Below are 13,158 nucleotides of genomic sequence, written 5' to 3'. Positions count from 1 at the left end.
CCCTCCTGGAAGGAGGTTTCTTTGCAGAGAGAATCTGCATTTTTCGATCAGTGTAATCCCCTCTCGTCCTGAGATCTCACAGACAGTGACTGAATGGGAAAACCAATTTCCTGTGGCTTCCCATCCTACCTGTGCATACCTTTGTGTGCGTGGGCGTGTACACACGCCCTCTCACAGGAATCCGCTATCACCCTACCCGCCCACCGCCCATTTGCCCGCTGCTGCCGCCGTAAAAAAAAAGGTGTGGCGGTTCTGTGATTGATTGAGCGGAACCTTGCTCGCCCACCCGCTTGCTCGCTCGCCCGCCCGCTCACCCGCCATTTAGCCTAGGGTGCTGGGCGACGGGGTTCATTATGGACGGAACTTCCAAGAGGCGCAGGAGCAAGTCGCGCAGGAAGTCGCGCAACTCGCGAGGTACCTGGATGGGGGTCGAGACAGTCGCGGCCCCAGAAACACCATGGTGGTGGTGGTGGTGGCGGTGGTGGCGGTGGTCATGGTGGCGGTGGTGATCTTTGGACCTGGCTTTGAACAAAGGGAGGTGTGACCAGTGTATGTGTTAGTTCGAGTGTTTTTAAGGTGTGTATGTACACGTCGACCCCGAAGGGTTCAAATCGGCAAGAACCCTACTGAAGAACTTTGGGGGAACAAAACTTTACACTGAGGAAGACAGAGAAACGCAAGAAACCGAGGCACAGAAATATTGAACTGTCAGACAGCAGGAAATGGCGAGTGCACTTGTGAAGATAAAAGGGGAGATTACGAATTGAGTTCGCGTAGCATAAATAGCCTCATGTCCACCACTAAGTGAACACTCCCCACCGCTCTCCCCTCGTAAATCAAATTATTTCCTGCATTTTTCTCAAAGGCTGTGAGTGCAGACAGAACTCGTGTGGAGCTGCCCTTCACATTTACACTACGAGCCATCGGCAGCAGCTGCCGATGCCCTACAGTAAATAGGTGTTGTTTACAACGGGTAAACGGCAACGTGAAAACTCTTGCATGGCTGTGACAGACACTCAGCATTGTGAAATACTGACTCTCAAGGGTAATAATCCGTGAGACTCGTACGTGGTTTAGGGTTAGGGAGTGTGTGTGAGAGGGTGTGAGGAGCGGTGCAACGGTTAGCGCGCTGTGCTACAAACTTGGCGACCCGAGTTCGATTTCTTCTCACGGCCAACATCGGTGAAGATTATCTGAACCGGTTCTGGCCCTTCCCTAGGTCGACTCGGCCTCAAATGAGTACCTGGTACGGTGTGTAAACATCGCCACTGGGGTGACAAATACGGGCGGGCATGGTGCTGTCCACCCACCTCCTCGTGTGCCGTGCCAGCCTTCATAGGTGCTCGCTAAAAACACATCCACCAACAGTCTGTTAAGGCTATACTGGGGATCTGTGTCGTTGTGTCCGTGTGTGAGCAGACATCGAGGTGAGCGGAGAGCCAGGCGGCACTCGCCGCTCCACTCACCGCAACAAATCCGTGGACTCTGCCTCGGTCCCCCGCTCCTCCAGCACCACGAGCCGCCCCCCACAGCGCCAGTCCAAGAGCCTGGTGAGCAGCGCGGTGAGCCAGGCAACGGGGTGATGGGAGGGGAAGCGTGGTGAGGAAGTTGAGAGTGATGGCTGCGGTGAGTGGAATGTGGAGGGGGGAGCGTGCTGAGATGATGGTGAGGGAAGAGTGGTGAGATGGAGTGTGGTGATTGGAGTGCTGAGATGGGATGGAGAGTTGTGAGGACATGGAGTGTAGCTTGGGGGGGGGAGCAGTCAGGGGAGTGGTGAGGAAGGGAGTGTGAAGGAGGAGGGAGTGTGGTGAGAGTCAGTGTCTGTGGGTCTGAGTCTTTGGCTCTCTGGGATGTTGTCTTCCTCGCCCGGTATGCAGGAGGTCGGAAGTTCGATTCAGACCCTGAAGCCTGTATATTTAGAGTTTGCACGTTCTCCGAATGGATTTTTTCTCTGGGTCCTCCGGTTTTTCCCTCCACATTGAGAAACATGCATTAAGATTATTTATATAATGTTGGTGTAATAAATGTCCAAATGGTGGTATACTTTGTTGAGCTATCATTTGTGGCCAGGTCGCTTCAGAAAAATAAGTTAATACCTCACCCTGCTTTGCCTGGCAGGATGGGGATGGTTTATTTTTACGTGTTTGAGTGATTTGTTTACCTGTTTGTTGTTGTAACGTTCTTACCCACCCCTACTGGACATCTGTGAAAAAGAGCTTTATAGTTCATCGGATTCCTCCAGTGGAAATATTCTGATTCTGTTAGTCTGGGTTTCTGTGAGACTATGAATCCTTGTGTGAGTCTGTGGGTCCCTGACTATGAATGTCTGTTTGAGTCGGTACAATATAATGTGGATGTATGTGTAGTGAGTCCAACTGAGTCGCAAACGCTATCTTATGAGCACAAACATAACACAACCTTACGCTCGGGTCTCGAATGGCTATCTCACCACGCTACGGCAGAACTAGACACGGTTCGCTATCCCGGTCCGGACCACAAGCTGGGTCCTGGCCTCCGTGGCTAGAGGCTTCTTCTCTCCGACGTACGTGGATCTTCGTAACACCTCGAGCACACAAAGAACCTCGAGCTCCTCACGGGGCCCTCGTTAGATGCCCCCGGGCTGGGGCTGGCTCCGCCCCTTGTCCCGCCCACCTTCCAGGTCTCTCCAGCTCCTTCTCGAACGTTCCCGAGAGCTCTCCGGGACCACGTGACCGCCCCTCGGCCCCCGTCCACCGGTGGCCCCCCTCCAGTATCGTCCGGTCACGTGACAACAGGTCACAGCCAGAGCGTCATGCCCCAGCATAACCCTGGCTGGCTGACACTCCCTCTCGCTCCCTCACCGGGAGCCGGCACCGCACGCTGCTCGTGGTGCCTCCGCACTAACCAGCGTTCGCCCAACCACCGCTAGAGTTGGTACTGCAGCCCGCAACCCGGGCTGCCCGCAATGACAACATCACCGGCCGTGACTTCGCAAGTCCCGGCACCATACAGTGACAAGTACAGTCACCGCATCTCATGGCACTGCTTACTTATGCAGGCACGTGCGGCTGACTGCGTGCGTGCATCAGATACTAGCCTGTGTGAGTACACCACAGCGTGCGCACACCACGCCGTGCTCCCCCTAGTGTGCGTGTTAGGGGTTGTTCCATCCTCTACACATGTGATGATGAATTGTGACACTTCTGGGTTGTGATTCAATTTCGTATCAATTCTTCTCTTCCCGCTGATTTTGGTTATCTCATTTCAACGCTGTAAATGTAGCTTGGCGGTGGAAGGGGAGTGTCTCGCAATCGGGAGGTTGCGACTTCAAACGCTGGTCGAGAACGTCGAATTATTTCCTACTCAATTGGGAAACACACGGCAATTGTTCCCCCCTTCTGCGATAACGTGGCAGGACTCTCCTGAAAAAGTATTGAGACTCAGTGAGGCTGTCCTGGGTAAATAAGCAGCATAAATTTTAATAATTATTACAAAAAATGATAATATAATTTATTTAAAAATGCATTTTGTTAATCCGGAAAAGCCTCCCTGAGTCTCCATACACTGTCCAGGGAGGTCTAATCAGGTATCTTGTTTTTGTTTCTTCAAAGATGTCTGGCTGGAAGAGTAGGCCAAAGTACCAAGCGGTGGCATGAGCGAGCAGTTGGGTGGCTGTGACCTTACGTTTTAATGTGAAAAAATCTAAAAATTTACAATAGGGGACAGTAGAGAATGAGCCAATGTGATCTAGATGTGTGTGTACCATCAAGCAGAGTTTTAAGGAGCATTCAATTACTAGGTATAAAGGAGCTGTTGAAATATTCAGGCATTTGCGAGGACGGAGGCTTGGGGCCTTGTGCTTATGCCCACTTCCTCATGAGAGGACCAAAGAAATGCGCGGAAGCCAGCGGGAGAGGGTTGTTCCTTAATTGTGAGGAGCTATTTCCATCTCGGCCAGCGTGCATTACAATACGACCTGGCTTTATAGAGTGCCAAGGCCTGCAGCCTGCACCGGCACTCACTCCTGGTGGCATTCCAATCATCATCGTAATTCACATACCCATTTATTACAGCCCTCGCTCAGTCCGCTGCTGGATGAAAGCCTCGCCATGCTGTTTTGGTCACACTTCATCATTCCATTTTGGTCAGTGAGGGTTGGTGAAGGTGGAAGACCCAGGACTGGTTCTGATCTCACTCACCACTTGTGTTAGTTGTGGTCGGGAATACAGCTCGGGTTTCCTAGGTTTTAGCGCAGAGTGCTAACTACTGTGCCATTACTCAATACCAATAGGTCTCGTTCAATGTACACCACTAAGTTAAGCAACATGGCATTGTATCATGGTGATTGGTCTCCTTGTGTGAATGAAGGTGGGTTGTGAGGATGTACTTCGTGTCCTTTTTTATTTCTTCAGTCAGCTGTGTCAGCCAGGGGCCCTGGAAGGTGACACGTACGTATGTATGCATGTTGTGAACTTCTTTCGCACTGTTCGTAGCCAACCGTGCTAATCGGAGACACCACAGAGCCACTTCAGTCACTTAAGTTTGATTTCCACCAAACAATAGAGGCCACTCTTCCATGCCCTGAACATACAGCGTGGGACGCTGAGTATCAGACGTCTGATACACGACTACAATGCAGCCTTCGGAGCTGTGCGACACTGAATCAATCGACAAGTGAATGATGGTTTTGCCACGTGAAGTCATAGGTGACTCGGTTGAGATCATAAACCCGCTACTCGTGAGGAACGAGTGTTACCACGCTTGCCGCTTGTTGCACAGGTTCGCCGCGGTGTGAGTCTAGCGGCCCACCCTGGTCACAATATTGCTTGGTGTAGTCACCATAAATACTCCGCTTCACAGTCAATGTTACACATCCCGTGGTGGTATTCCAAAAAGAGTAGGCCACGTATGTTGGTGTAACGATCCACATTTGGAAAATTACCTGCATATTACTTAATTGGGTAAAACCACATAGCAACATAACCATCCACTGGCAGAATATACTATTTGTAAAACATAGCATGTTCACGATAACATTGTACTGTGAGAATGGCGCAGATATTAAATGTGTTTATTAATTACTCTTAATCATAGAAGGCCAAAACCCAAGTTCATACCCTGCTGGGTCTGTGTCTCCAATAGGGCCACTCTGACCTTCGTGAGCCACCCAGCCACTTACGCCCATTTATTTTGAAGTTTGAGGGCTGGCATGATACGGTCTTGGTGAGATATGTTCATAATCTTGACTTGTAGTTGCTGAGCACACGGAACACACTTCTAACCACTTGCTGCACTTGATAGATTTTCAACGCGAAGCAGTCAGGGTGACTGATAGTCCAGCACTCACTGATGCACTCTAGTTACTCGCTCACTGATGCTCCATTGCCTTCTTATTGATCTTCTATTGCTACTCCCGTGGTAACTGTTCTGATGAACTTCACTCGTTGATTCCCCCTCCCAGTCTACCAAACTGGCTGTTTTGTCTCATCCACAGTGTTCAACCACCACACTGCAGGTCGGAACAAGGCACTCACACGCATGCACTCACCCCCCACACAGCAGGTTACAACAGCACACCCACTCATCCAACTCTTCACTCACTCCCACTTACACACTCACCCCCACACAGCAGGTTACAACAGCACACCCACTCATCCAACTCTTCACTCACTCCCACTTACTCACCCACTCTCCCGCTCACCCCCCACACAGCAGGTGACAGCAGCACACCCACCCACTCACTCGCCCCACTGTAGGCCGCAACACTTCAATTTCTGCTTCTTCCCTTGCACTGGTACACTTGGAAATTCCCTCTCATTGTTTCTCATTCCAAAGTTCTCATAACCTTGCTCAATTCAAGAATTGTGGTAACTCTTTATCTGTTACAACTCTGTTTGTTTCTGGCCCCTTGACATTGTGGGCCTTTCCTCAACAACTGTGTAAGAAATGAATCTGCAAACGCAGGCTGCCGCGGATTTCTCCCCGCCAACAGCGATATCTCAAGATCCTCAAAAAGCCCAACGGCTACTCACCGCCTTCCTCTTCCTGGTAGCCTGGACTGCCGGGCTAGCAGACAGCACGGTGTCTTTTCAACAGTGCTGCTGTCGAAGTTCGAATCCCAGAAACGGCTAAAGTCAGTGGCGAGTGGCATCAAAAGCTATCCTGGACTGACTCTGGGAGCACAGCTTTAGCTCTAAAATGAATGTCGTCAGGAAGTCAAAGTTGTCTCGCACATTCAATACATCCGAACCACTGACAAGTTAGTGCGACTCAAGTCGCTGTCGCAGGAAGTTTGTTCGTGAATTAGCACCGTCTCATTGTCATCGACTGTTGTCGTCTCCAGCGTCGTGACATCTCTTGGGGCTCAGTCAGGGGCTGCCGCATTGGGGATCGCGAGTTTGGGAATTGGCAATCTCGTCAGCTCGGGTCATTGTGAGTAGCAGCGGTCCTGGAAATCGTGGTGGTAGTTCCAGGGATTCTGGTGGTGGCGGTGGTGGTGGGGATTGTGCTGGGTCCGAGCGGTGCGTGGTGGAGATGCTGCGGAGCAGCACTGCGTTCTTCCGGAGGCTGTCAGCCGCACAGAAGCAGGGCCCCACACTGGTAACTACCTGGGGCGCTCGCTGATTCGCGTCGGCAATCGTTTTTATGAATTCCCGGGAGTGAGTGTGAGTGCTACCGAGCCCATCGGCACTCATCGTGTGCACGACTAAGTCGGTGTATCAATATGTGTGTGTATCAGTATGGGGAGCAGCAGTGCGGTTAGTGTGCTGCGCTTTGAATCCGGCGACCGAGTTCGATTGCAGCTCACGGCCAACACCAGTGACTATTATCTGAACCGGTCCTGGGCCTCAGGTTAACTCAGTCTCAAATGAGTACCTGGTGCGGTGTGTAAACATCACCACTGGGAAGACAAAGGAGGCCGGGCGTGGTGCTGGCCACCCACCCCCTCATGTGCCGTGCTGACCTTAAAAGGTGCTTGCTAACAGCACTTGCCCCAACAGTCTGTTTGGATTTACGGGGATCTTTGTCGTCGTAACTGTGTGTGCCTGTGTGTGGAGTGGTAGTGCGGTGCTTGGCACACTATTACGAACCCTGATGTCGATTCCCACTCGCACCCAACATCAGGGGCGAATATCTGAACTGGTGTGAGGCCTTTACAAGGCCGAGTCGGCCTTAAAGGAGGACCTGGTGTGCAAACAGCATCACTTGGGATACAAAGATGGCCGGGCATTGTTCTATTCAGCCATAATAGCACGGTTGGCTGCGTACCTCCGATTAGCACGTTTGACTACGTACAGTATGGACAAAGTGCAACATACATATGGTACGTGTGGCTGTGTGCCGTTTTGCCTTTCTCATCATCATCAGCCATTATCAATCCACTGCTGGATGAAGGCCTTCCAAAGCCGCCACCACCCCTCATGATCCTGTGATGTAATAATCCATCCAGCACCTGAACAGGAGCCAAATTCACAGCTCCATCTCCATGGTGGGTGTCTACCAGAGGTGGGACAAAGTCATTGTTATGCAAGTCCAAGTCGAGTCTGAAGTCATCAAATTCATGACTCGAGTCTGACTCGAGTCCAAGTCACATGACTCGAGTCCACACCTCAGAGGTGGGACAAAGTCATTGTTATGCAAGTCCAAGTCGAGTCTGAAGTCATCAAATTCATGACTCGAGTCTGACTCGAGTCCAAGTCACATGACTCGAGTCCACACCTCTGGTGTCTACTCAGACAGATTCTATGCATTGGCTGCTACTCCGTTGTCATCCTTCCAAGAGACTCTTCCTGCCTTAGCAAGCTTTTATTTATAGTTTTATAGTTTTAGATGATGTCTTTAACCCATGTGTGTTCCTCATTCTGTCTCTCAGTGTAATTCCAACCATGTGGCTGTCCACACTGCTTTATCACTTTAAATGTTTTGCTCTATATTTTTCACGAGTGACTGTGTCCAAGCCTCATGTTCCCGCAGTGAGCGCACACCGATTGTTCTTCTCCAGGCTCATTGCTGCATTACTTGTCGTTATAAACTTGAGTTTTCAGATGATCACTCACCCTAGCCTCATTCGCCTCTTTATTTCAATGGTTTGATTGTCGTCTGCCTACAGTAACCATCCTAGTTGCACATAAAGTTATCAGTTATAACATTACAAAATTGTGAGGAAAAGCATCCAGCTTGCATGAGAGCTAAAGAAGATTATTAATGAGAGCCTTTTGGCAGCAGAGTCTATTGAGGTACAGAGAAATATCGATTTACTCGCTGCCAAATACAGCCATAGTATCTCTCTCCAGGGGAACCAGCATTGCAGATTATTGTTCAAAGGTTTCTACCAGGCTTGGCTGTGAGCTGAGTGTCTTTGAGCTGAGTAATTGTGTGCTGAGTGGCGGTGTGCTGAGTGGCGGCGATCTGAGTGCGGTGTGCTGAGTGGCGGTGTGCTGAGTGATTGGAGTTTGGCTGAGTGGCCGTGTGTTGAGTGGCGGTGTGCTGAGTGGCGGTGTGCTGAGGGCGGTGTGCTGAGTGGCGGTGTGCTGAGTGATGGGAGTTTGGCTGAGTGGCGGTGTGCTGAGTGGCGGTGTGCTGAGTGGCGGCGTGCTGAGTGGCGGTGTGCTGAGTGATGGGAGTTTGGCTGAGTGGCGGCGTGTTGTGGCGGCGTGCTGAGTGGTGGTGTGCTGAGTGTGGTGTGCTGAGTGGCGGTGTGCTGAGTGATGGGAGTTTGGCAGAGTGGCGGTGTGCTGAGTGATGGGAGTTTGGCTGAGTGGCGGTGTGCTGAGTGGCGGCGTGTTGAGTGGCGGCGTGCTGAGTGGTGGTGTGCTGAGTGTGGTGTGCTGAGTGGCGGTGTGCTGAGTGATGGGAGTTTGGCTGAGTGGCGGTGTGGCTGAGTGGCGGTTTGCTGAGTGCCGGTGTGCTGAGTGGCGGCGTGCTGAGTGGCTGCTATCGGGTAGGGCTGTGGTTTGAATGACGTCACTTTGTGCGATTGTATTACTATTTGGGCTGAGGCTGTGGGGAGGGGCGGTGCCGGTTTTTGCGTGGAGGAGGAGGGGCAGATGCTTGATGAAGAAGTGGAGATGGAGAGGAAGTGTGCGCAATAAAGAAACTCTTATCTCGCTTGCCACTCACTACCGGCACCTGGGGGCCATGCACAAGGGTGAGTTTGAGTGAGTGAGTGGGTGGTTGAGTGAGTGCATGTTTGAGAATGTGTGCGCGCTTGTATGTGTGTGTGTATATCAGCAGTGCATTGACCGAATGGTTATCGATGTGATACTAATCGCGACACATGCTCTATGAATTGTACGTGCACAGGCAGTTCTTGTACGCATGACACAATGTTTGAAGTTTATATTCGATTTTAATTTACCAATCGTTACCCTGCTCTGTCCCACCTCTCCCCCTCTCCCACCCTCCTCAAACTTCTCTCCGACCCTCCCCGAACCCCCTCTCCCCTCGTCAGGAGATGACAGAGAGCGGGGGAGGCATGGTGGTGCGTGCCAAGTTCACGTTCCAGAGGACCAACGAGGACGAGCTGTCGTTCGAGAAGGGCGACGTGATCACGGTGACGCGCGTTGAGCATGGCGGCTGGTGGGAGGGGGCGTTCAATGGCCACACGGGCTGGTTCCCCAGCAACTACGTGCGCGAGCTCAAGGCCTCCGGTGGGCAGCCCAGCCCCCATCTCCACTCACCTTGTCTCCCTGTGTCTCACTTGTCTCCCTGTCCCTTCACCTGCTTCTATACCTGTCTTCCTGTCACTACATCCTTCTCCCTATCTCTTCACTTGTTGCCCTGTCTCTGTCTCTATGCCTGTCTCTCTCACAGGCCTTGCTCCAAACCATAGCACTTAAACTTAGCCCTAGCCCTAGTCTTCCAGCTCTCTCCCCTGTGTGTGTGTGTTGTGTGCAGTCGTGTGCTCTGAGTGAATGTCACTGCTGTGTGTGTGTGTGCCTTACAGATCGACCCACATCACCAAAGGCTGTGGGCTCAAAGGGTGGAGCCAAACCCCCCGAGAGCCCTCCAGCTGCCAAGGGCTACTATGACGTGGTCAGTGGTGTTTACCAAATTCATACAAACAAGGAAATGATCCCCCATGATCCCTCATTAGCCTAAAGATATTTTATTGTGCAAGTGCTGTACCAGGCCACCGTTGTCTCTCTCGTGATGGTTACACTAAGGCTGAGTCAACCAATGGGATGCCCAGGACTGGTTCAGATACGTCACTGGTATGGGAAAGAAAGCCGCACGCGTCTGTGTGTGTGGGGGTCAACGTGGCAATCTACCAACCTGCCCTCCTTGGCGCTGGATCCCAGGAGTTCGGCCTCGTGCGGCCGCTTACTGTGCGTCCCTCCCTCGCCCTGCATGGCTCATGCAGGTGGTGAAGAACATCGTGGAGACTGAGCAGGAGTACAGCAAGGAGCTGCACTGCCTGCTCGCCACGTTCCTACGACCCCTGCAGGCCAGCGACAAGTACGCACTTGCGCCGCCATCGGGGCAGCGGAATGGCTCGGCGGTAGCGCGTTTTCCGTTTGTGGCAGAGGTTCACGGTTCTAGTCTGGCAGGCCGCCTGGGAAATTACTCCGAGGGTATTAACCGTAAACATGCAGGGGACTGTAAAGATCCCATGACGTCATTCAAAACGAGTCGGCCATTGTGTGCCGACATCGTGATTCGAATTTGCCAAACCCAACCAAATACCCGTAAATTACTCAATTCAGAAACACACAGCAATCATCGCCCCTACTCATGCCCATTGGCAGCGTAAGTGCTGAATCACCTTGTTGTGCCGCACAGGGCTAGCTGGCACCAATGGCAGAGCCAGGATTTTATCAGGTAGCGGGGGCAACCCCTCCAGCAATGAAAACTGATAGAGGAGTTGTTAGTAAGTAATGACTTGCTTTTTATTCGACGCGTGTGCGGCGATGGCACAGCCATCGCTCGAGGGTCGAATTCGAACCGCGTCGTGTGATCGGCATCGCGCTCGCTGAAGGTACCTTCAGGGAAGTCGTGGACTGTATACACGAAACTGCGCACAATTCTGAGTCACTTATAACCGCTTTGCCGTTACTTATTGCCAATTCTGGACTCAGACTATTGTCCTATCATCTCATAGAGTCCCTGGCATGTAATAATATGCTACACAGTGGCAGTGGAGGTCGCAAAATGCCGATTTATTACTAATAAACCCCAATGATCATTGGGGGGGCACCTGCCACCCCACCCCCCCCACTGGCTCTGCCAGTGGCTGGCACTGGGGGATGCTCTTTCAAAATGTGTTGAGATGAGACGAGATGTCACTGACTGCGTGTAAAGATGGCCATTGTGTTATTGGTGATGGTGTCGTTGGAGTTAGTGGTATTGGGAGTGGTGGTATTTTTGATGGTGGTGTTTGTTGATGGTGGTGGTCATGTTGGTTGTAGTAATGGTCTTGGTTATGGTGCTCGTGGTAATGGTGATATTGATTGTGTCGATGGTGACGATGTTGATGGTTACCATGGCGGTGTTGGTGCAGGCTGCCGCCAGCAGACGTGGCGCTGCTGCTGGGGAACTTGGAGGTGATCGCCAGCTTCCAGCAGAGCCTGGTGCACAGCCTGGAGGAGTGCGCCAAGTGAGGCTCACGCACACACAACCCAGCCTGGTGGCTCAGCGGCAGAGAGAGAGCGGCTCGAATTTGCAAGGTTGCGAGTTCATTTCCTGATTGGGGGTTGACTCAGCCCATCCTTCCCCCGCACCTCCGATTAGCATGGTTGGCTACGTACAGTGCGAAAGCAAACATACAATCCTCCTGGGTCGATAAAATGAGTACCACTATTTATAATCAATGCAGTTGTCCTGTGGGTATGCCCGTCCCCACCATAAGAATGTTGAATTTCTATCATTGACTCAGGGCTGTAAACATGACATGAGCACTGTCTCAATGCTCATTTGAGCAGTAAATTGGTTTGATATGACTTATATACACCAGCGTATTGTATTACAAAGACCAAGAACGAATATCCTTAACAGACTCTTGGTACAAGTGAACCTCATGGCGGGACCCCGGGGTCCCATAAGCCCCCGGCTCTCGCATAAACATTATAATGTAAACAAAAACTTTTATCTTTTTCACCAATGGGTTTGAAGGATGGTGACAAGTGTTGTCTTGTTAAACTTTGCCTTCAAAACTGAAAACTACTTCGCTGCAGTACCTCTATTTAAATACACTATCGGAAAAAATGTTTACACCCCTCTGTCAAGCATCGTGTTTATAAGTGTGGATTTGTGAACACACTTTGTGAACAGTACATAAAATAGTACGCGTTATCAATGCGCTGTTCATATTGTAGCGAGCGTTTATACCAATTTTACTCTACAGAGTAGTGGGTCGCCGCTCCTCTTATCCACATTAATAGGAGCAGTATGTGGGGACTATGGCTTAACCGAAAAAAAAAACCTATCTGCACAGATGCATACGGACAAGAGAAGTATTATCAAACAGGAGGAATTAACGGTGCAACGCATGTCATCTGTTAAATATCTGCAGGTAATAGGATTGTCATCGATTGATCCTGGCTGCAGACATTGGTAGGTCACAAATAATAATGAAGATAAGAGAGCAGTTTAACTGTATTATGCAGACCGTGGTGACAGATAAAGGACTTAAGTCGCGTAGGCAGTTTGAGCAGCTTTGGATAAACCTCATGATCCTGCCCGTACCCGAGCATGGAGTGCATTCGCTTGTTCAGCTCTTCTGCGCATTTGTGCTCGCTGCTGCTGCTTGGACACGACACGACAACAGAATGATCCGCGCCAGGTGGGTCGCGGCGTTTATGTGCGCAGTGGGACGGAGTCGGCAAAAATAAATTAACTATTTACGATTTTGACTTCCGTTTATTCGGGACCCCGAGATTCCGCCATGAGGTTCAAGTGCTGTTAGTGAACACTTATGGTACATAAGCGGGTGTTGCGGCAAGTACCACGCCTGGCCGTCTTTGTCTCCCCAATGCTGATGTTTGCACACTGCACCAGGTGCTCATTTAAGGCTGAGCAGACCTAGGGGAGGGCCAGGACCGCTTCACATATCCATCACTGATATTGGTCATGAGTGGGTATCGAATGTCGGTTTCCGAGTTTGTAGCGCAGTGCGCTGAACACTGCACCACCGCTCCCCACGTGCATGCAGACGCATATCGAAATACTCGCTCGACTCAC

At 51.2% G+C, this 13,158-nt stretch overlaps 1 protein-coding gene across 10 annotated transcripts in view; it reads left to right on the top strand.

Moving 5' to 3' along the window:
• LOC133357145 (rho guanine nucleotide exchange factor 7-like) overlaps positions 1-13,158 on the top strand; it is a 74,971-nt gene that overhangs the window by 22,614 nt on the left and 39,199 nt on the right. For 5 of the 10 annotated variants that reach the window (XM_061574950.1, XM_061574947.1, XM_061574945.1 and 2 more), the window contains exons 5-9: positions 1,420-1,562; positions 9,431-9,629; positions 9,926-10,014; positions 10,343-10,437; positions 11,480-11,575. In XM_061574950.1, coding sequence (XP_061430934.1) covers positions 1,420-1,562; positions 9,431-9,629; positions 9,926-10,014; positions 10,343-10,437; positions 11,480-11,575 — 622 coding nt within the window. Of the gene's footprint in view, positions 1-308; positions 415-1,419; positions 1,563-6,050; positions 6,580-9,430; positions 9,630-9,925; positions 10,015-10,342; positions 10,438-11,479; positions 11,576-13,158 lie in introns of those variants that run through there. The other 5 variants (XM_061574954.1, XM_061574946.1, XM_061574949.1 and 2 more) reach the window with 4 other exon arrangements.

Source organism: Lethenteron reissneri, chromosome 57 (assembly GCF_015708825.2).
Source record: "Lethenteron reissneri isolate LAM-NWPU_2019-01 chromosome 57, ASM1570882v1, whole genome shotgun sequence".
In the NCBI taxonomy this organism is placed as follows: domain Eukaryota; kingdom Metazoa; phylum Chordata; class Hyperoartia; order Petromyzontiformes; family Petromyzontidae; genus Lethenteron; species Lethenteron reissneri.
Note: the sequence above shows the minus strand (reverse complement) of the source record. Positions and strands in the feature narration are given on the sequence as shown.